We start from the raw sequence: 21,663 nt of genomic DNA, 5'->3' as shown, positions 1-21,663 counted from the left end.
TTAAAGCTGAATATTTTATATTAAAGCTAGCCTGGTTAATTCTAGTTGCCGGTCATTTATGCCATTTCAATTGAAAGTTAAGTTTTCAATGTTAATAAATTAGTTTGAATCATTCAAGTTGCTAACTAAGTAGAGTGTGTAGTGCTCTGTGGGAATGCAGGAATAGTCTACTCACCACGGAATAATAATTATTCAGTGACTCCATGTACTGCTGCTCAAAATTTTTCTGCTTCCAGGAATATTGGTCAAACACTCTCTTCAAATCATCTACCTAAAAATGCACAGAAGATAAGTCAACTGATGAGATTTCCTTCATTTTTATGAGTAAGAAAGAGGCTACATTCTACTTTATATAGTTTTCCTAATGAACATTGACTGACATGGTAGAAAATAATGTCACATGCTTCTCCCATCTTGAAACCTAATATAGGATTTTGATAAAGCATAGCAAATCAGATATAAATCAAGTAGAGTGTTTCTAATATTCAGATGGATAATCATGACAAATAGAATGTGTTTTAGTTACAGGAAAATTTAAATTATAATTCATTACATTGACAAGCAAAGGAGAAAAAAAGCATATACTCCCACACTTTACAAAATAACCACTTGATTAATCCACTACTTAATTCTCTGGCTTTCACATTTTCCCTATAGGTTTTGAAACTGGAAATAAAGAACTTAAATATAATGGACAGACATTTTTATTGCCGAATCCCTAAACTTGTGTATAGTTTAAATAGCTGAAGAAATGACTTTAGCACAAAACCCAATTCCAGTTTCCAGCACCTGCAGCCAGTGGCCCACAGCCACCTATAATTCCAGCTTTGTCCTCTCTGCCCTCCTAAATGCCAATGTAAAAGCACAATCAATAATACCTGGGAGTGATGCGTCTATCTTAGAGCCCTAAAACCCTACCATAGCAGTTCTGCAATTAAGCAGAAGCACAAAACAAATAACTTTTAAGAGACTTTTTATGAATATGATAGAGCAGCGGTTCTCAACCTTTCTAATACTATGGACCCTTAATACAGTTTGCCAAGTTGGGGTGACTCCCAACCATAAAATTCTCTTTGTTGTTATTTCCTAACTATGATTTTGCCACTGTTATGAATTGTAATGCAAACATCTATGGTGTCCAACGGTCTCAGGAAACATCTGTGAAAGATTTTCCACTCGGTATTTATTCAATACAGTACTTGAACTCTTAGCTAAAGTAAAGGAGATCAAGTGTATACAAATTAGAAGAAAAAAGTCAAAGTATCTTTATTTGCTGATGATACAATAGTATCCATAAATGAACCCAAAAATTTCACAGGAAACACCTACAGCTGATAAATACTTTCACTAACGTAGCTGTATATAAAATTAACTCACAAAATTTTTAGCCTTACTATATACAAATGAAAAATGGACTGGTAAAGAAATCAGAAAACCCACTGGGCACTCCGAAGGGTGCGGGAACGCGGGGTCGCCTGGCCCGTGGCCTCTGCCTCGGCCTCGCCTCCATGCTCGCGGTCTGGTCTGGCTCTGCCCTGGCGCGCCCGCGGCTCGCAGGGACATCATACAAGCTGAACTTGACTGCGCACATGCCCGCCGCCGCCCTCAACGCCGGAAGCGTCTGCTCGCCTTCTATAGTATGGCGACATCCTCCCAGTTTCGCTAGCTACTGAGTAGACTATGGGCCACCATCACTATTTCCAGGGAACTGGAAATAGCCAGGTGCCTCGGAGTAAATACGCAGAGCTGCTGGCCATCATTGAAGAGTTGGGGAAAGAGATCAGACCCACGTATGCAGGGAGCAAGAACGCCATGGAGAGACTAAAACGAGGCATCATTCAAGCCCAAAGCCTGGTTTGGGAGTGCTTGGCCAAACGTAATGCCAGGTCCTAGCCCCTGGCCAGTCTGAAAGCCCATCTCGCTACCCCGTGGAGATGAGAGGCTTTGTTCAAACTGGCAGTGGTTTTCCTGCCATGGTCATTAAGCTCTGAACCCACATTCAGAAGACGGGGAAGACATTTTGCAGTTACTGACGGTGTGCATTCTAAGTAGTTAGAAACGATGCAGCTCTTTTTTTCTTTCCAAGCATTGATTTGAAAGATGTTTGTGAAGCCACTTCATAGCAAGCTATTGTTTGCCCCCAAATACCAGTGTCCCCTTTAAAATCTCCCTTTGGGTACACTTGCCATTTGCCTCACCCCAGTTGACTTCCATTCCATGCGATCACCTGCCTCTGAGGACTTGAGTGCAGAACACAGCACATCTGCCTTGTAGCTGGCCTACCTGTGGGCAGTGCAGACCCTGCTTCACAGAGATGCTCTGCTTAAGCCTTTGCATGACTGGGTGCTTTGAAGTCAATCTTAAACATGCACACGTTATAAATACAGAAGAAAGAACAATCTACCCTGGTGTGGGAGAACTGTCTGTAATCTGTCAATCATGTTATAAATAAAAGCTGATTGGCCAGGCAGGAAATATAGGTGGGAAAACCAGACAGGAAGTAGAAATGATGTAATGAGAACAGGAGAATTCTGGGAAGGAAGAAGTTGATTCCTCACACTCCTGCCCAGACCACCGGAGCAGCAGGATCTGATCTGCCCCACAGAAAAAAGGTACTGAGCCACATGGCTAACATAGATAAGAAAAATGGGTTAATCAAGATGTGAGAGATAGCCAGTGAGAAGCTAGAGCTAATGGGCCAAACAGCTTTATAACTTATAGAGACCTATGTGTGATTTTTCTCTGGGACTAAACAGCTAGAGGGTACCGGGCAGGACAGAAACCACAACAAACAGGACCATTCATGTTAGTTCATTTTACACTACCCAACCTGCCACACGCCCTGCAAATGTCCATCCTGAGATTGTGGGTCTCAGTTCCATGTTTACTGTGAGACTGTCACAACATCTGGAAGAAAACAACTGCAAGTGTTGCATCTTTGTATTTATTACTTGATGTAATAATGCTTATTTTCATTAACAAAAAAAGAAATCAGAAAATAATATTTTTCACAATAACCTCAAGTAATATAAGATATTTTGGGATAATTCTAACCAAGCAAGTGAAAGACTTACATGATAAAAAATTTAAGGCATTGAAGAAAGAAATCAAAGAAGATATCAGACGATAGGAAGATTCCTGGTGACCATGCATTTGTAGGATAAAAGTAGTACTAATGGTCATCATAACAAAAGCAATTTACAAGTTGAATGCAATACCTATCAATATTCTAACACAGATCTTGAAACAATTTCCAGCCTTATATAAAAACATCAAAAATACAGATATATCTAAATAATACTTGCTTAACTATGTTTGTAGCAGATTTATTCACAATAGCCAGGAACTAGAAACAATCTAGTGAAGAATGGATAAGGAAAATGTGGTGAATTTACACAGTGGAGCATTACTTAGTTGTTAAAAACAACGACATCATGAATTTTGTTAGCAAATGGATAAAACTAGAAAAGATCATCATGAATAAGATAACCCAGACCTTGAAAGACAAACATGGTATGCACTAATTAATAAGTGAATATTAACTGTAAAATAAAGAATAACCAGGCTACAGTCTACAGACCCATAGAAGCTACGTAACAAGCTTAAGGAGGGATGCATAAATCTCATTGTGAGTGGGAAATAGAATAGACATCACCAGTGGATAGGGTGGTCTGGAAAGGAGGTTTGGAAGGGAACAGAAGGGATCAGGTGGCAGGAGGATAGAGAGAGAGTGTATTAGGAGAGGCAACTGGAACTGGAACTGGGGTATCTCTGGGAGGAGCTAGAAACCCAGTAGAATGGAAACTCTTGGGACTCTATGAGGCTGACCCTAACAAAGACTCCTAGCAATGGGAGATACAGTGCCTGAATCAGCCATCTCCTGTAACCAGGCAATATTTTCAGTGGAGGATTGGGACACCAGCCTGGTCACAAAACCATCAACCTACAATTTGTCCTACTACAACATGCGTTGGAGGTGAAGGTGACATAGAAATTGTGGGAGTGGCCAACCAATGTCTGATCCAGCTCTAGACCCATACCATGAGAGGGAGCCCATACCTGATACTGCCTGAAAGGCTAGGACCCAGAGGTAGGAAGGCCTAGAGGCCTAGGATAGAACCAAACATGACTGGAAAAAAAAGGAAGAAAAGGAAAAACTCAATTAAATGATTTCTAATGATATTCTGCTGTACTCATAGATTGGTGTCTCGTCCAATGGTCATCATAGAGGTTTTATCCAGTAACTGATAGAAACAGATGCAGAAACCCACATCGAACATGCAGAGATCAGGGAATCCTGTAGAAGAAGGGAAGGATTGTAGAAGCCATAGATGTCAAGGCCATCACAAGAAAACCCACAAAATCAACTATCTCGGGCTTATACAGGCTCACGGAGACTGAACTGACAACCAGGGAGCCTGCATGGGACTGATCCAGGCACTCTGTATGTAAGTGACAGTTGTGTCACTTGGTGTTTTTGTAGGATGCCTAATAGTGGGAACAGGGGCTGTTTCTGACTCTGTTGCCCGTTTTTGGGTCCCTACTGGGTTGCCTCATCCAGTTTTAGTAGAAGAGGAAGTGCCTAGTCTTACTACAACTTGATATACTGTAACTGCCTGATATTCATGGGAGGCCTGTCATATTTTGAAGAGAAATGGAGGAGGAGTAGATGGGGGAATGGGAGGAAGGGAGGGCTTGGAGGAGAGAAGGGAGGGGAGACTGTGGATGGGATATAAAAAGAAAATGAAAACTAAATAAATACAAAAATTAAAATATGCTAGCAGTTCTATACAAGTTCTGTTAAAATACATAATATTTGACAATAAAATCAGTAAAAAAACATAGAATTCATACAGACACAATCTAGTATGTATAAAGTCTGTACCAAGTTCCCCATGGGAAAAAGAATATGAATAGAATTCTTATTATGTTGCTTTTTGTAAATTAAGATAAAAATATAGTATCTAATGAAGTATTCTAATTTAATTATATAAACTGAAGGGTTTTCTTTGCTTTTAAACATTTTTTTGATTTTTTGGGAATTGTATACCATGCACCCCAATCCATTCGTTTTCCAGTTCTTCTGTATCTGCCCTTCAGTCTTACATAGTATCCCCCAAAGGAACTTAAAAAGAAATAAAAATAAAATAAAAAGTAAAAGATTAATTAAGAAACAAACAAAGTCCAAAACAAAAAAAGAATAAAACAAAAACAAACAAAAACTCAGTTTGTTTCTCAATCTTTCCTTTCTTTCCATCACCTCTTCATTCACCTTGGTGGCACTGGGAGCTTCTGTTTGTCACATAGTAGATCCTTTTGTTCCAACAGTTTTACTTGCAAATGTTCATTGTGTAATGAGTTGTTGGTCAGGTGTAAGGTCCAAGAATACTGGATCATCTCTGAAACTCCTCTCAGACACCCTACTGTTGACACAAGTCATGGAGATCTTGTTGCTCTACATGCTCCAGTAGGTCACAGATGGGGTAGATGTTATTGGCATAGGCCAACTCAAAGCCCTATTTACATGCTTGTGTGAATTGGTTAGTCCCAGCCACTGGGATCATCCCAGCCAGTTCTCCAAAGCTCACGGTAAGTCATGGGACAAGCTTTCCTAGGTGTTGTAGCCAGGTATCCTATGAGGGGTAGAGTGAGCTCTCCTGTGTCATCAGGCCAGCTCTCCCAGGGCCAGTGAGCAGCAGGACCAGTTCAGCATGACCCTTGGACTTTAACTGGAATGGTACACATGGGTCTCTGTCAACACAGGCAATGGACATCAACACTTGTGTTCATGGTGATGTCCATGCCCAAGCTACTGCTGAGAGTAGTGCCTGGGTCCACGACCCTACTACAGCGAGGGTCTGTGTTGCAGTCCATATTTCCTATTGTCATTGAAGGTTGTATGGATGCTATGTCTGGGCTGCCACCTGAGGGTAAGCTGGTGTGTCCAAGAGCCATGCTGCTTCCAGGGACATGTCAATCTGAAGATTGATTTTTAAGTAGTGTTTTTAATGACTCTACTTTTAAAAACTTATATGGATATGTGTATATAACTATATGTGTTTATGTGCCCCACTTGTGTGCAGGAGTCTACAGATGCCAAAACCCAAAGGGACCTGATTTCAGGTGTTGTGAGATGCACATGAGTGTTGGGAAATAACCTCAGGTCCTCGGCAGAGCAGTAAGCTCTCTTAACTGCTGAGCCATTTCTTCCATCCCTAAAGTGAAGTTTAGTGGAAGAAAAAGTAATATGACACTAAGCATGAGTTATCTAAAAATAAAATCAGTGTCAGACACTGGACTATCCATAACACTGTTTCAAGGTAGGGTTTGTAATTGCATTAAATAATCATGGTATCAAAATCTAAATGCCTAATAGTACTGAAATAACATTTCAAAAAGTTGTATGAGAATTCAATGAAAATGAATTTACCGCATTAACCTATTTATATAATACATTTTATATAATAAAATTATATAATTTTATATAATAAAATGACATTTCTTTAAAAAATATAAAGTGGTTTCTCTACCTCATGTCCAGCTCATAACAACTATAAATTTTAGTTGGACAAATAATACAAGCACAAAGCTGTACAAATCATTAAAGTGACTGATAATAAACTAATGGGATAGTCAAGAGCTGGAGGGCAATATCATCTGGTCATGTAAAACAAAAGCTCTGTTGATGTATTTGACAAAGTCGCTTTATAGCATGTATCAAATCAGAACTGAAGGAAAATGAGACCATGAGAATAATGTAAGATTACATCAGGAGTCTTAAAAATCTGGACAAAAGACATCAGTGAAAAAAATGGTAGGAGAGAGAAAGAACAATTTTCATTAAGAACTATAAAAACACAATTCTTGAAATTCTCAAAGGCACTTATGGAAGTAAATAGTCCTTTATAAGAACTGGCATGGAGTCTCTGGTGTTTTACATATTCCTGGTCCATCTCTGCCTCTATCAATGTCTGTGTAAGTAATAGCCACAAAGCTTGAAGTTGGTATTTACCAGGAAGAGCAGAATGTGACTGGCTAGAATGCATCCAAAGCCTCACTTTCATTTTATGACCTCTCTGGTGCAAGTTTGTTAAGGAAAACTTCATTTGTGAAGATGGCTGTATTTGAGTTGAAGATGTTTCACAAGCAACTGGTCTAGCTTTATAGACACTTGAGACCTCCAGTAACAGTTGGGACAAAGAGCAGACTAGTCAAGACAATTAAAAGTGGAGGCTGGATGAATAGTGTCTGTAGTAGCCTTTCAATTGTCAACATATTCTTGGTAGTATGAATTCAGGACATTAAACACAAGGCAGACTTGAGTGATCCCTGAGTGAGTTCTGTAGGTATACATAAACCAGCACATCGAGCTGCAATGAGGTTAACCTTTCACAATCCCTAGACTGAAAGGAGATAGTATTGCTTACATATGACACATAAAGCAGACCTCTGGACAAACCAATGGCAACTTCAGTAGATAGAAACAGCAAGAAACCCAAAAAGAGTGAGATTCTGATGTCAAGTACAATAATGTTGCATGATTTGAAAGTGTCCACTTTTCAAAACAGTAAGAAAGCTTATGAGACATATGAAGAAATAAACACAAACTATATAGGGGAAAAGGAGAACTCAAAAAAAACGCTATCCCAGAGAAATTAAAGATGCTATTTTAAGTATGTTCAAAGAGTTAAAAGAAAATATTCCTTAAGGAAGTTAATTAACATATTATAATGCATTACCAGAAAGAGAACATTAGTAAATTGACAGAAATTGTATAAAAAAACTTAATTAGATAATCCAATTGAAGCATATAAAAATAAATATTGCTTTCTGGGTTTAACAGTATTTATGATCAGTTAGAAGGAAGAACAGACAAATTTGTATATGAGTTCCATGAGCTTATCCTGTATGAGTAACAGAAAGATACAAATATTAAGAATGAAGACATAATTCTGACACACTATAACACATACCAACATATGCAATGATAGAGAGAATTAGGGAAGTGAAGAGTAGAAAGTAGGCAGAAAAATAGATAAACAAACAATGGGTGAAAGCTTTGGAAATGTGGAATAAAACAACATTTATCTATATATAAAAGAGTACCAGGGAAATCTAAGTACATAAAGCCTAAAACTGTATGTGTGGTACATTACCATCAAACTATCAAAAGTCCAAGACATGCAAGGAATCTTTGAAGTAGCACAAGCAAAGCTCAGCCTTACAAAAGTTAACCACTGACGTTGTATTCTGAATAGTGTGTACTAGATGCCTCAACATTGCTCGTATTTAATCCTCCTTGCTCAACCTGTTATCCATGGTTGAGTTTGTCCATGTGCAAAGGCTAGAGACAGGTCAATACAATTCCCAGTGTGCTTTTAAGTTTCAAATGTGGTTTTAAAACACAAAATTATATGTACTTTCTGTATCAGACAACTGCCCATCTCTAAAAACTACTTTTAATGTTTTACCCACTCAAACAATTAAGGTTAATGTATCTGCTAAATGCTCACGGAAGGATAACTAACTGAAATTAAAAACCATTCACGAACTTACTTAAGCATTGCATGAGTGATTCTTGCAATATACAACTTTATCATTGGTTAAGCCCTATCCTAAAACATAAAGCCCATGGAATCACTTGTACTGTAGGCTAACTTCTGTCTCAATACAAATAAAAGCACAAAAAAGTTGAAGATGCCAATCACAAAAACATCTAAATTTATATTCAAGGTCACTAATTCAATCATGGAAAATATTTGTATTCCACTGTGAAGTAAGAAAATGAAAACTAATGCTATACCACCAGTGATTAGGTTGGTAAAATTGAAAATATTCTAATCCACCCATCTAACTTTTGAGAATCTACACCACAGAAAGAAACGCTATATGACAGAATCTATTAACCTCCTTATTTACTTATTATTTGTAGTGGCTATTAGCTAAACTTAATCTGAGTTTATTTAAGAGGTCAATAACTAAATTTTCCCGTCAGAAAAATAGTGTATAAATTTTTTTCTGATTCTCTTCTTTGCCTCTCTTCACATGTACACTTCTATTCTTTATAGTCTTAAAAAAAAGTGGAGGGTTCCAGGACGGGCTCCAAAGCCACAGAGAAACCCTGTCTCAAAAAAAAAAAAAAAGTGGAGGGAAAGGGGGAGGAATGTGAGATGGGGAATGGTGCCATTGTTCTTTCCAGCTAGTGAGGTGGATTAGCATAACCAAACAGAGATAAGGTGTAGCATATTAATAAAAACTGAGAGACAGAAACTGGGGTTCAACCTGAAGATCAGAGAAGCAAAACATCCAGCCACTGGGTCTTACCTCTACCTCAGTCCAAAATGGCAATACTGCCTCTAGTAACCTCAGACTGAGACTATGTCTGTGAGCTGTCTTTTCCCATCTTATATTCTTCTCTAGGGCTGGAATTAAAGGTGTGCACTTCTGGGATTAAAGGCATACATTGCCCAGTTCCTACATCAAACTAGTATGATTAATGGGATTAAAGATGTATGTCACCAGTGCCTCATTTGTAAGACTGACCAGTGGGGCTGTTTTACCATGTGATCTTCAGGCAAACTTTATTTATTAAAATACAAACGAAATATTACTACATTCTCCTTTTGTCTAAAATAAAAGAGAAAAAAGCTATAACTCATATAAGAAAACTATTGTACAATAAGTACAAGGACTATATACAATACATACAAATGTAGTCAGAAGTTGCTTGTTCATTTCTCAGCTGCCTTTTAGCAACTGTTTCCCTTTCCTCAGAAATCAAACAATTCAAAGACAACACAATAACATAGAGTACCTAGATTCTCTGTGTATTTTCCATCTTTATATGGAAACTGAGATGGGGTGAACAGGAGCTGGAAGTGTTAGGTTTTCTTCCAAACCAGGTGACTAGGTTAGGGTTCAGTTCTGGCCTGTGCCTGTGACTAAAAAGTCTTAGGCAAATTTTTTTCTTCCTGAAATTGTACCTCAAATATCGGGCATAGCATGATTAATAAAAAAAAACAGAGACAAAATTGGGCTTCAACCTGAAGATCATAAAAGCAAAACAGCCAGCCACTGGGTCTTATCTCTATCTCAGTCCAAAATGGTGATCCTTCCTCCAGGATTCTCAGAATGACACTACGTGTTTCATTGCTGCCTGGTCTGTAAGGCTGGTCATTGTGGTTGTTTTACTTTATGATCCTCAGGAAAACTTTATTTATTAAAATACAAATGAAATGCCACTAAAATAAGGCTTTACTATTGCAATAAGAAGAGTAGAAAAGATGAACATATTCCTGAATTTGGGTTATTGGAGGCTTAATCTTTTTGGTTTTTTTATTTTCTATTGTTTTGGCTTTGTTTCTTACAGGGTCTCCTGGTAAAGGAACTCTTGATTCTCCTGTGCCACTACTGATTGCTGGGGTCTTAGGCTCTCATCACCATGTCCAGCTGTATTAGTTCAGAGTATTCTGTTGTCTTCCTACTAGAAATGAAGGTGTGGAGACATAAATATTTTGTGTGTGGGTTTATATGTCCACTGCCAATTGTCAGAGTTGACAACCTGTGGCATCAGTGACACTCAGAATGACCTCAAATAAGGCATTCTTTAGCTCCCCGATCTAAACACATCCCCAGCAACTGCAACCATCTGAAAACCATCAGCAACTCACTGGTCCATCTGGAAAAATGGCCTAAGACATATAGGCACATAATTTGTGAACTTCTTGAAATATTTAAATTCCTTTTGTCTAAACAGAAGGATTTCTATTCTCCATCCTGTATCCTGATTGATGCCATAGGATGGGACTAGTGTTCAATTTTTTTGTTGAAAGGTATATATTAGACTTATGTGTACTATCCTTGCATAACGACAATGCCTTTTTCAAGTAAAAGAGTAAATTTACTAGATATCTGAATGAGACATGCTTGGTATGGCTCTGTGTGTGTGTGTGTGTGTGTGTGTGTGTGTGAGAGAGAGAGAGAGAAAGAGAAAGAGAGAGAGAGAGAGAAGGGGTGGTGTAAATTGTTTTTGCTAACTATATTTGTGACTATATATATTACTAAATATTTATAGAAATATAGAATATTAACATATATTCATATCAAGTAAAAAATAGTGACAAATAGATGTGAATAACAAGGAGGCCCCACCTGGAAGTGAAATCTGACTCTCTGTTAATAGATTCTGAAATGGCAATATTCTAAATGAAGCATGTTTAAAATGCTCAACCTCATTAGTCATCAGGAAAATGCAAATTTAAGACCATAATGGGATAACTCCTTCAAAAGAACCATAATTAAAAATAAATAAAAACATGACAGATGGTGTTAATTGGAAGCTGGAGTTCTTATAAATGATGATAGGAGTAAAAAGATATGCAAATATTTAGGCAAACTTTCTGACATTGTCTATTAACGCTAAACATGCACATTGCTGGCCTAGCAACATGCAAGATGCATGAGTATGGTTTTAAGGCATATTTTAAATATCTGGGCCAAAGAAGCTTTCAGAATTGAATCATCATAAACTTAGTAAGGAGAAAACACTGCAGGACGTGGAAAGGCTGAGTAGCTGAATGTTTGACTCCAGTGACTTAAGGGTGGGCTGACTTAAGAGGCAGCTCAGTGTGGAAATGCACTTGCTGCCAACCAGGATGGTCTGATGATCTGAGCCAGATTTCTGGGACCCACATGACAGATGTAGATAAATGAGTCTTTTTATAGAAAAATATACATAAAATATAATTACATCACTTTCTCCTCCACTCTCCTTCCACCATTTCCTCCCATGCCCATCATCACATGGCCTCACTCACATTCTTGAAAGTTGTCCTTAGAGTTCCACACACATAGTACAGCACAGACATCCCAGACCTACTACATAAGTAAAATGTAATTTTAAAGCATTAAAAAATAAGTTCAAGATAACCACTAGTCACAAATGCAGAGACTATACATAGGGATTACAAGTTCTGATTTAGATACATAAATCTTATTACAGAAGACAACTTTAGGGTTCTTAAAGGCTTAAAATGCAGGAGATACAAATAAATCACTGGAAGGTAGAAAAAACAAGTCTCCACAAAAATAGGAAAAAGGAAGCAGCTTGCTAGTTCTGAAATTCAGAAAAGAAAGGTTCCAATAGAAAGCTCTAGTTTGTTTGGCTAGGGCCTCTGTGTAAATTGGTTAAGACAGTGGCAAAGAAACAGAGGCTATTCTTAGCAATATAGAAGTTGTTGTTGACCTAAACCTGACAACACTTGAGTGAACAGGTCAGGAAGAATACTGGTATGTATTAAGAACAGGATGAGTAATGATACAGCCAGATAGGGCTTATTCCAACAATTTCAAGTTCAAGTTAGGATATCCATGGACATAATCTGCTATTTTTGTAGATAACAAGAGAAGGAACTGGATGAGCATGGCCCTGGACCCTTGACAAAATGCAACAGAAAAATGTAAAGTTCAAAGACACTCAATAAGCTCAAATCAACAAATGCTGTGGGATAATGCTTTTGTACACTGTAAACATTTGTCACTCATATTGGTTTAAAAATGCTGATTGGCCAGTAGTCAGGCAGGAAGTATAGGCAGGACAACCAAACTGAGGATGATGGAAGGAGAAGGGTGGAGTTGACGAGTCACCAGCCAGATGCACAGGGTGCAGACGATGATGTGAATTGATAATAAAAGTACCACCATGTGGCACAGCATACATAAGGGAAATCAGTTAACTTAAAATATAAGAGCTAGATAGTAATAATCATAAACTATTGGCTGAGCATTTGTAAGTAATATTAAGCCTCTGTATTGGTTACTTGGGATGGGGCGGTTGGGACAGGAAACTTTTGTTTACATAAGGTGCCAAAATGTTCGACAGGAATTTCCACTTAAAACATAAGAAAGCTTAAAAAAAGGATTCTAAACACACAAAAGAATAGAGTCAAGCATGGCTTCTTGGTAGTAGCCTCATGTTAGGTGGACTATTTTTTGGCGGTAAGTAGGGGTGCAGTTCCTTTAAGCAATGACTTTCTGACTCAGCATTAGTGGCAAAAATAGAGTCAGCCACCAATGCCATCACCTCAGTCCTAGTCAACTGGCATCGCAGTTTAAAGATTCATGTGCTCACAAAAGGCTAGAGATATGCAGTAAGAACATATTCAGGAAAAAAAAAACCCTAAAGAGTTTACAGTATGTTTTTACATATACATACAGACTTGGGAGAGAGAGAAGAGAGGGCATATACAGTTATGGATTATAAATACATAGTTTTAAAATAATAACCTAAAGTACTTAAAGGGGGAGTAAAGTAACCTAAAAGAAAAAAGCCACATAAAGATGGAAAATACACAGAGAGTCTGGATACTGTATGTCATTGTGTTGTCTTTGAAGTTTGTGACTGCTAAGGAAGGAACAACATCTGCTAAGGGACATTTAATTATAAATACTGCTGGATTCAAACAACCTATATATATTTAAAATACCTTAACTTCAAAATTTAAGTAAAAAGATGTGCTCCTTTGCATCCAGAACAGTTTTGAGGTTGCTGGCTGAGAGGACCCAGCCTCACAGAATACTCCAGTCAGGACTTGACCATAATCCTAAATTTTGACAGCATCCTCCAGAGATTACCAGAACCCCCCAATTAGCAGTAAATAGTCTAGAAAACTATGCCCACATCCTCACAGAGTATGTTATGGATATTTATTATCATTAAGGAGAGTTAGTTATAAATTGCTATTGGTAATTGTCAGGAAAAAAGCTGAGTAAAGGAGATTAGATTCAGGGATCTCCTTTTGAAAAGAAACAGAGAGAATATAGAAATGATAGTATAAAAGGTAGATTATTGAACCCATTTTAAGCCAAATAAACAACTATTAATCTTAAATATTTTACATTGGCATGGATTTTGGTTTATTGACACAAATTTAATGCTAATTTTATTACATTGTATGTATACTTCTACTCTTGTTTAAGGTATTATGTTTATGTAGCTCATTTAAAAACATAATGTATAATTAAAAATACAGATGAATAGTTAATCATCTATAATAGTCAAACTTATAGCTTTCTTTAGTTGTGATGAAGGATAAATTAGGCACAAAACTTAGACTCACAATGATAAGATAGATAATAGAACATTTTCTCTAATTTTGCCAAATGCAAATAGACAGGATATTATAACTGTGATTCTTATGTGATAACTGTTTTTTGTTGTATATAATCTTACTATGTTGAAGTTAAAACCTTCCCTTTTGATTAGACAAAAGGGGGAAATACTGTGGAATAATCCTCTTGTACATAGTAAAGTTTTGTCACTCTAATTGGTTTAATAAAACACTGATTGGCCAGTAGTCAGATAGAAAGTACAGTCAGAAGTGAGCAAACGAAGGCTGATGGGAAGGAGAAGGACAGTGTTAAGGAGTAACCAGCCAGATGCAGAGGGAACATGAAGTGAATGTGCCATGCTAATAAAGTTACCACCATGTGGCAAAGCATAAATAAGAAAATGGATTAACCTAAAATGTAAGAGCTTATTAGTAATAAGCCTGAACTATTAGTTGAGTATTTATAATTAATATTAAGCCTCTGTGTTGGCTATTTGGGATCAGACATTAAGAACAAGAAATTTTTGTTTACAAACAAGCAGGAGAAAGTATTAATTCTTAAAACTCTCTGCCTACTTTAAGGGAAAACTAAAGCTTGGCAAAAAAAAAATCATTTGAAGTAAGAAAAGGGCAGAACAAAGACTCCAGTTATTATTACTGTGATTCAGCATCTCACTAGAGGTATTGACTGACATTGTCAAATAACAAAACAACTGTAGGCATGAGAACACATGGCAGACTAGTAAAACTTTGCATCCTGAAATCCCAAGGATGAATAATGCTGAAAACAATAGAATCAGTACCTTAGTATGAACTAGAATAACTGATTATTTACCTAAACATAACCAGCAAACAAAAAAAAACAAAGAGAAATCTAGATTACACTTGCAACAAAAATAGATTTCTTGAAAAACCTTCAAATTCTGCATGAAAAAAAAAACTTATAAAAAGCAGTCCTAATTAACCCAGGAGGAGCCTTGAACCACAGGATCTACATCAGCAATTGTGTGTGAACATATTTGAAAAAATAATGTCTACATTGAAAATCTTGTGACAATGATTCCCTATATAGCACCATTAATATAAAATACACATCTCATCAAGGTCTTAGAAAATTTCATCAAGGGACAATTTGGCGTGTGGAAATCAAGGGACAATTTAGTGTGTGTAAAGATATACGTAGGTTCTGTGTGAGCTCTGCACTGTTTCCTATAAAGAATGCAGAGATTTTGACATCTACAGGGGGTACTGACGGGCAACTACAAACTCAGAGCTTGGTAAACTGAAGCAATAGTTTCCTGACTGAAATTTTTATTCTAAAATATAGATAAATGAAAATATAAACTAGAACCAATAAAAGAATCCTTTCGATTTAAACAAGATTCAGTTTGTAGTTGGACTGTGTTGACCATAATGTTCAAAACTTATTTCAGTTTTAAAGAAACAATGCTAATACCAGCAATGTCATTTACACATTTAGGAAAAGAAGATAATAGATGATGGGATAGCAATTTCACAAGATTTTATGAAAGCAAATTATTTCATCAGTAGAAATGCTGCTTTAGAAGCTGTCATCTGTAAAAGGGCCAATCTGGAGTTTGCAGAGTTTCCAAAAATTTATAAATGAGAACAAATCATGTAAGCCAAAAGAATGACTATTGTGATTCTTCATGGTTCTTCAGGCACCACACAATCATGCAAGTTTTATAGTTTTTGCACAAAGATATTATTTTATTGAAGTGAATAATTTAGCTTAAACATAATTGAGATGTTTATCATATCTTTGTTTATAATTTTTAAAATTAAAAACATGAATATCCAGCCTCTAAGAAAGTCTCAAGTCATAAATATTGCATATTATAATGTAAAAGTATATAGAAATAAGTTTTTATTTAATAAGTTTTATCTAAAGAGAGGCATATTATCAATTCTTATTTGGTTATATATTTTTAAATATAGTACGAGACCTGTGTACTTTTGTAAAGAGAATGTTAGCAGGAGATGAATCTTGACAGTGAGATAATATAACAGATTAAAATTTCCTCTGTATTTTAGTGTATTCCAAACTTTGAAAAATGAATGCTATTTGAGCTATGTAAGATGTGCCTTGAAATAATTTTAGATCACAGTTTGTATAATGAATCTCATTTTATGAGTGCTCTCATGAAGAAAACAATATATGCTAATAGTAAGTGCAGCCTCTATGTTGGGTAGGCCTGACTGGAATGCTCTTAAATAGGACTGCACAGAGACACACTAAATATGATGCATGCAGAAAATTGTGCAAAGAATTTTATGCACAGTATAGCAAGAAATAGAACTAGAGCTTCCAGAGCAGGAAAATCTTGCCTGTATATGTCTATATGTGTAAATATACAAACATATATACATATACCATATATATAACTAAGTATAAATATTCAGAATTTAAATAGGAATGAATAAAATGAGAAACAAGGTAAGTCTATAACTGTGAAAGAAATTAAAACTATGAAACATTTCTTAGTTTATTAGTGATTAGAAAATTACAAAAACAACAAACTGAAAGCAATTTCAAATTTATTTATAAATTTTAAACTCTAAATAATATAACATATATATAATTAGAAATGGAAAATTTTCATAATGGAGACTTAATATATTACTGCAAGATGCAAATGCATCTGAAAATTTATTTCCTAATCTGTTAAAAATTTCAAAATATTTTTAGTCATATGCTACAACAAATAATATTTATAAGACTACCATTCAAACAATAAAAAAGCCCAGGAAATGTAGTTGCATTTTTGTCTGAAGGTTTTACCATATCCTCATAGAAAAGTTATTTAAATGTTTATCAAATATCTGGGTAGAAAAAAAAAGAAGGCATCAAAGTTCATCTTCTAAAACTACCATAGTCCCAATAAGAAAATCTATCAAATATGACACAAATTAAGAACAGTGAAGTACAATTCACTTATGAATATGGATGTAAAATCTTAAGTGAAATACTTGCAAGGCAAATAGCAATAAATTAGAAGAACAATAAACCATAACCAGGCAGAGTTCGTCCAATGAATTTAAAACAGTTTAATATTAATATGATTTTCAATTGGTCGACTGGCAAACTCTGTAATACCAACTTCACAGGTGCCCAGAAAACATTTTCTATAGTCAACATTCATTCATCACCAATTAAACAGCTTTGATCACCTTAGTCTACATTTTTAAAATAAACTTAAGCGTGATATTGAGCACATATTTGGACATTTGGGTAACATCAAGTACAGATAAGGAAAGGCAACTTATAAATGCCACTAATATTTTACTTGTGTGGGCACACACTTGAAAGAGTTGGAAAGCCTACAATGAAAATTAGCAACATAAACTTTTCTCTTTCATGATTTCTTTGCACACTGTGGTTGCTGTATGAAACTACAATGCTGTGATCTTCCAACTATGAAGTTGTACTTTACTGTACCAAATAATAGCTTTGTGTTTACCAAAAATCTCCACATCTACCTAGATAGGCTTCCTAATTAATAAACTAATAGTTATAATTATTGTTTCCTTTATGATTTTATAGGTAAATATGTTATCTAAAAAATTTTGAGATAAAATATGAAATAAAAAGGAATATGTGAATAGGGAAATCACAGTGTTCAGATTCATGTATAACACAACAAACTATATATAAATATACTGACTAATAACTTACAAAACCAACTGTTTACTATTAAGAACAATATTTGAAAATATTGAATATATGGCTTATGCACCAAACAAGTTCATTTCTTTATCTGCATTGAATGACAAAAATAATGTTGTATGCCAACATCATTGTTCAATAAAACTACTTTTAAATTTTTATTATTTTATTTATTTTTAAAATATTTTTTATTGATTTTTATTGAGCTTTACATGTTTCTCTGCTCCATTTCCTGGGTCTTCCCTCCCCTTCAACCCTCCCCCAAGAACCCCATGCTCCCAATTTACTCAGGAAATCTTGTCTTTTTACTTCCCATATAGATAGATCCATATATATCTCTCTTAGGGTCCTCATTGTTATCTAGGTTCTCTGGGGTTGTGATTTGTGGGCTGGATTTCTTTACTTTATGTTTAAAAACCACCTATGAGTAAGTACATGTGATAATTGTCTTTCTGGGTCTGGGTTATCTCACTCAAAATTGTATTTTCTAGCTCCATCCATTTGCCTGCAAAATTCAAGATGTGGTTTTTTGTTTTTTGTTTTTTTTTTTTCTGCTGTGTAATACTCCATTGTGTAAATGTACCAAATTTTCCTTATCCACTCTTTGGTCGAGGGGCATTTAGGTTGTTTCCAGGTTCTGGTTATGACAAACAATGCTGCTATGAACGTAGTTGAGCACATGCCCTTGTGGCACAATTGAGCATCCTTTGGATATATACCCCAAAGTGATATTACTGGGTCTTGAGGGAGGCTGTCTCCTAATTTTCTGAGAAATTGCCACACTGATATCCAAAGGGGCTGTAGCATCTTGCATTCCCACCAGCAATGCAGAAATGTTCCCTTTTCCCCACAACCTCTCCAACATAAGTTGTCATCAGTGTTTTTGATCTTTGTCATTCTTACAGGTGTAAAATGGAATCTCAGAGTTGTTTTGATTTGCATTTCTCTGACGACTAAGGATGTTGAACATTTCCTTAAGTGTCTTTCAGCCATTTTGGATTCCTCTGTTGAGAGTTTGCTGTTTAGGTCTGTACTCCATTTTTTATTGGATTATTTGTTCTTTTGATGACCAATTTCTTGAGTTTTTTGTATATTTTGAAGATCAGCCCTCTGTCTGATGTGAGGTTAGTGAAGATCTTTTCCTATTCTGTAGGCTGTCTTTTTATCTTGTTGACCATGTCCTTTGCTTTACAGAAGGTTATCAGTTTCAGTGGGTGCCATTTATTAATTGTTTTTCTCTGTGTGCTTCTGGGGTTATATTTAGGAAGTGGTTCCCTGTGCCCATGCATTCAAGTGTACTTCCCAATTTCTCTTCTATAAGGTTCAGTATGGCTCGATTTATATTGAGGTCTTTGATCCATTTGGACTTGAGTTTTGTGCATGGTGATAAATATGGGTCTATTTTCATTCTTCTACATGTTGATATCCGTTTATGCCAGCACCATTTGTTAAATATCCTTTCTTTTGTCCATTTGATATTTTTTGCTTCTTTGTCAAAAATCATATGTTCAAAAGTGTGTGGATTAATATCTGGGTCTTCAATTTGTTCTCCTGTCTGTTTTTATGCCAATACCAGGCTGTTTTCAGTACTGTAGCTCTGTAGTAGAGTTTGAAGTGAGGGATTGTGATGCCTCCAGAAGTTCCTTTATTGTACAGAATTGTATTGGCTATCCTGTCTTTTTTTTTCTTTTCAATATGAAGTTGAGTACAGTTGTTTCAAGGTCTGTGAAGAATTTTGCTGGGATTATCATGGGCATTGCATTGAATCTGTAGATTGCTTTTGGTAAGATTGCCAGCTTTACTATGTTAATTTTACCAACGCAAGATCATGGGAGATCTATCCACTTTCAGGTGTCTTCTTCAATTTCTTTCTTCAAAGATTTAAAGTTCTTGTCCCTTTCAGTTTATTTATATGATGGATTACATTGATAGATTTTCATATTTTGAACCAGCCCTACAACCCTGGGATGAAGCCTACTTGATCATAATGGATAATTTTTCGGATGTGTTCTTGGATTCGGTTTGCCAGTATTTTGTTGAGGATTTTTGCATCGATGTTCATGAGTGAGATTGGCCTGTAATTCTCTTTCCTGGTTGAGTCTTTGTGCGGTTTTGGTATCAGAGTAACTGTAGCTTCATAAAAGGAATTTGGCAATGCCTCTTCTGTTTCTATATTGTGAAATACATTAAGGAGTGTAGGTATTAGGTCTTCTTGGAAGTTCTGGTAGAATTCCGCAATGAAACCAGCTGGTCCTGGGTTTTTTTTGGTAGGGAGGTTTTTGATAACTTCTTCTAATTCTTCGCGACTAACAGGTCTATTTAGATTGTTCACCTGGTCCTGGTTTAACTTTGGTACATGATATTTATCTAAAAAAGTGTCCATTTCCTTTACATTTTCCAGTTTTGTGACATATAGGCTTTTGTAGTAAGATCTAATGATTCTCTGAATTTTGTCTGTGTCTGTGGTTATGTCCCCCTTTTCATTTCTGATCTTATTAATTTGCAAATTCGCTCTCTGCTGTTTGATTAGTATGGATAGGGGTTTGTCAATCTTGTTGATTTTCTCCAGGAACCAGCTTTTTGTTTCATTGATCCTTTGTATTGTTTTCTGTGTTTCTATTTTGTTGATTTCAGCCCTCAGTTTGATTATTTCCAGTCTTCTACTCCTCCTAGGTGAGTCTGCTTCTTTTTTTTTTTCTAGAGCTTTCAGGTGGGCTGTTAAGTCTCCAATGTGAGCTTTCTCTGTTTTCTTTAAGTGGGCACTTAGTGCTATGAACTTTCCTCTTACGACTGCTTTCATAGTGTCCCATAAGTTTGAGTATGTTGTTTCTTTATTTTCATTGAATTCCAGGAAGACTTTAATTTCTTTCTTTACTTCTTCCTTAATCCAGGTATGGATCAGTAGTTGACTGTTCAGTTTCCATGAATTTGTAGGCTTTCTGGGAGTAGCATTGTTGTTGAATTCTAACTTTAATCCATGTTGATCTGATAAGACACAGGTGGTTACTAATATGTTTTTGTAACTGTAGATGTTTGCTTTGATGCCGACTATGTGGTTGATTTTTGAGAAAGTTCCATGAGCTGCAGAGAAGAAGGTATATTCTTTTCTATTTGGGTGGAATGTTCTATAGATGTCTGTTAAGTCCATTTGATTCATTACCTCCATTAATTCTCTTATTTCTCTGTTAGGTTTCTGTCTGATTGACCTGTCCATTGGTGAGAGAGGAGTGTTAAAGTCTCCTACTATTAGTGTGTGCGGTTTGATGGCTGCCTTGAGTTTTAGCAATGTTTCTTTTATGTACGTGGGTGCTTTTATATTAGGGGCATAGCATTTGACAAAATTCAACATCCTTTATGATAAAAGTATTGGAAAGATTAGGGATACAAGGGTCATACCTAATATAATAAAAGCTATATACAGCAAGCCGACAGCTAACATCAAATTAAATGGAGAGAAACTCAAAGCCATCCCACTAAACTCAGGAACATGACAAGGCTGTCCACTCTCGCCATACCTCTTCAATATAGTGCTTGAAGATCTAGCAATAGCAATAAGACAACATAATGGGATCAAGGGGATTAGAATTGGAAAGGAAGAAGTTAAACTTTCGTTATTTGCAGATGATATGATAGTGTACATAAGCGACCCCAAAACTCCACCAAAGAACTTTTACAGCTGATAAACACCTTTAGTAATGTGGCAGGATACAAGATCAACTCCAAAAAATCAGTCGCCCTCTTATACACAAAGGATATGGAAGCAGAGAGGGAAATCAGAGAAGCTTCACCATTCACGATAGCCACAAACAGCATAAAATATATTGGGGTAACTCTAATCAAGGAAGTGAAAGATCTATTCGACAAGAA

General features: G+C 36.1%; 1 protein-coding gene and 1 pseudogene across 1 annotated transcript in view; one reads left to right on the top strand and one right to left on the bottom strand.

The window, feature by feature from the left end:
* Positions 1-21,663, bottom strand: part of LOC121453584 (coiled-coil domain-containing protein 178-like) — a 316,272-nt gene that overhangs the window by 254,518 nt on the left and 40,091 nt on the right. The window contains exon 9 of the mRNA XM_041660455.1: positions 176-271. Within this exon, the coding sequence (XP_041516389.1) occupies positions 176-271 (96 nt within the window). The remainder of the gene's footprint in view (positions 1-175; positions 272-21,663) is intronic.
* Positions 1,404-1,893, top strand: LOC121453535 (annotated as a pseudogene).

The sequence above is a fragment of the Microtus oregoni genome, unplaced genomic scaffold, assembly GCF_018167655.1.
Source record: "Microtus oregoni isolate MIOR12 unplaced genomic scaffold, Mior012 000011F_ref0000422, whole genome shotgun sequence".
Classification (NCBI taxonomy): domain Eukaryota; kingdom Metazoa; phylum Chordata; class Mammalia; order Rodentia; family Cricetidae; genus Microtus; species Microtus oregoni.
Note: the sequence above shows the minus strand (reverse complement) of the source record. Positions and strands in the feature narration are given on the sequence as shown.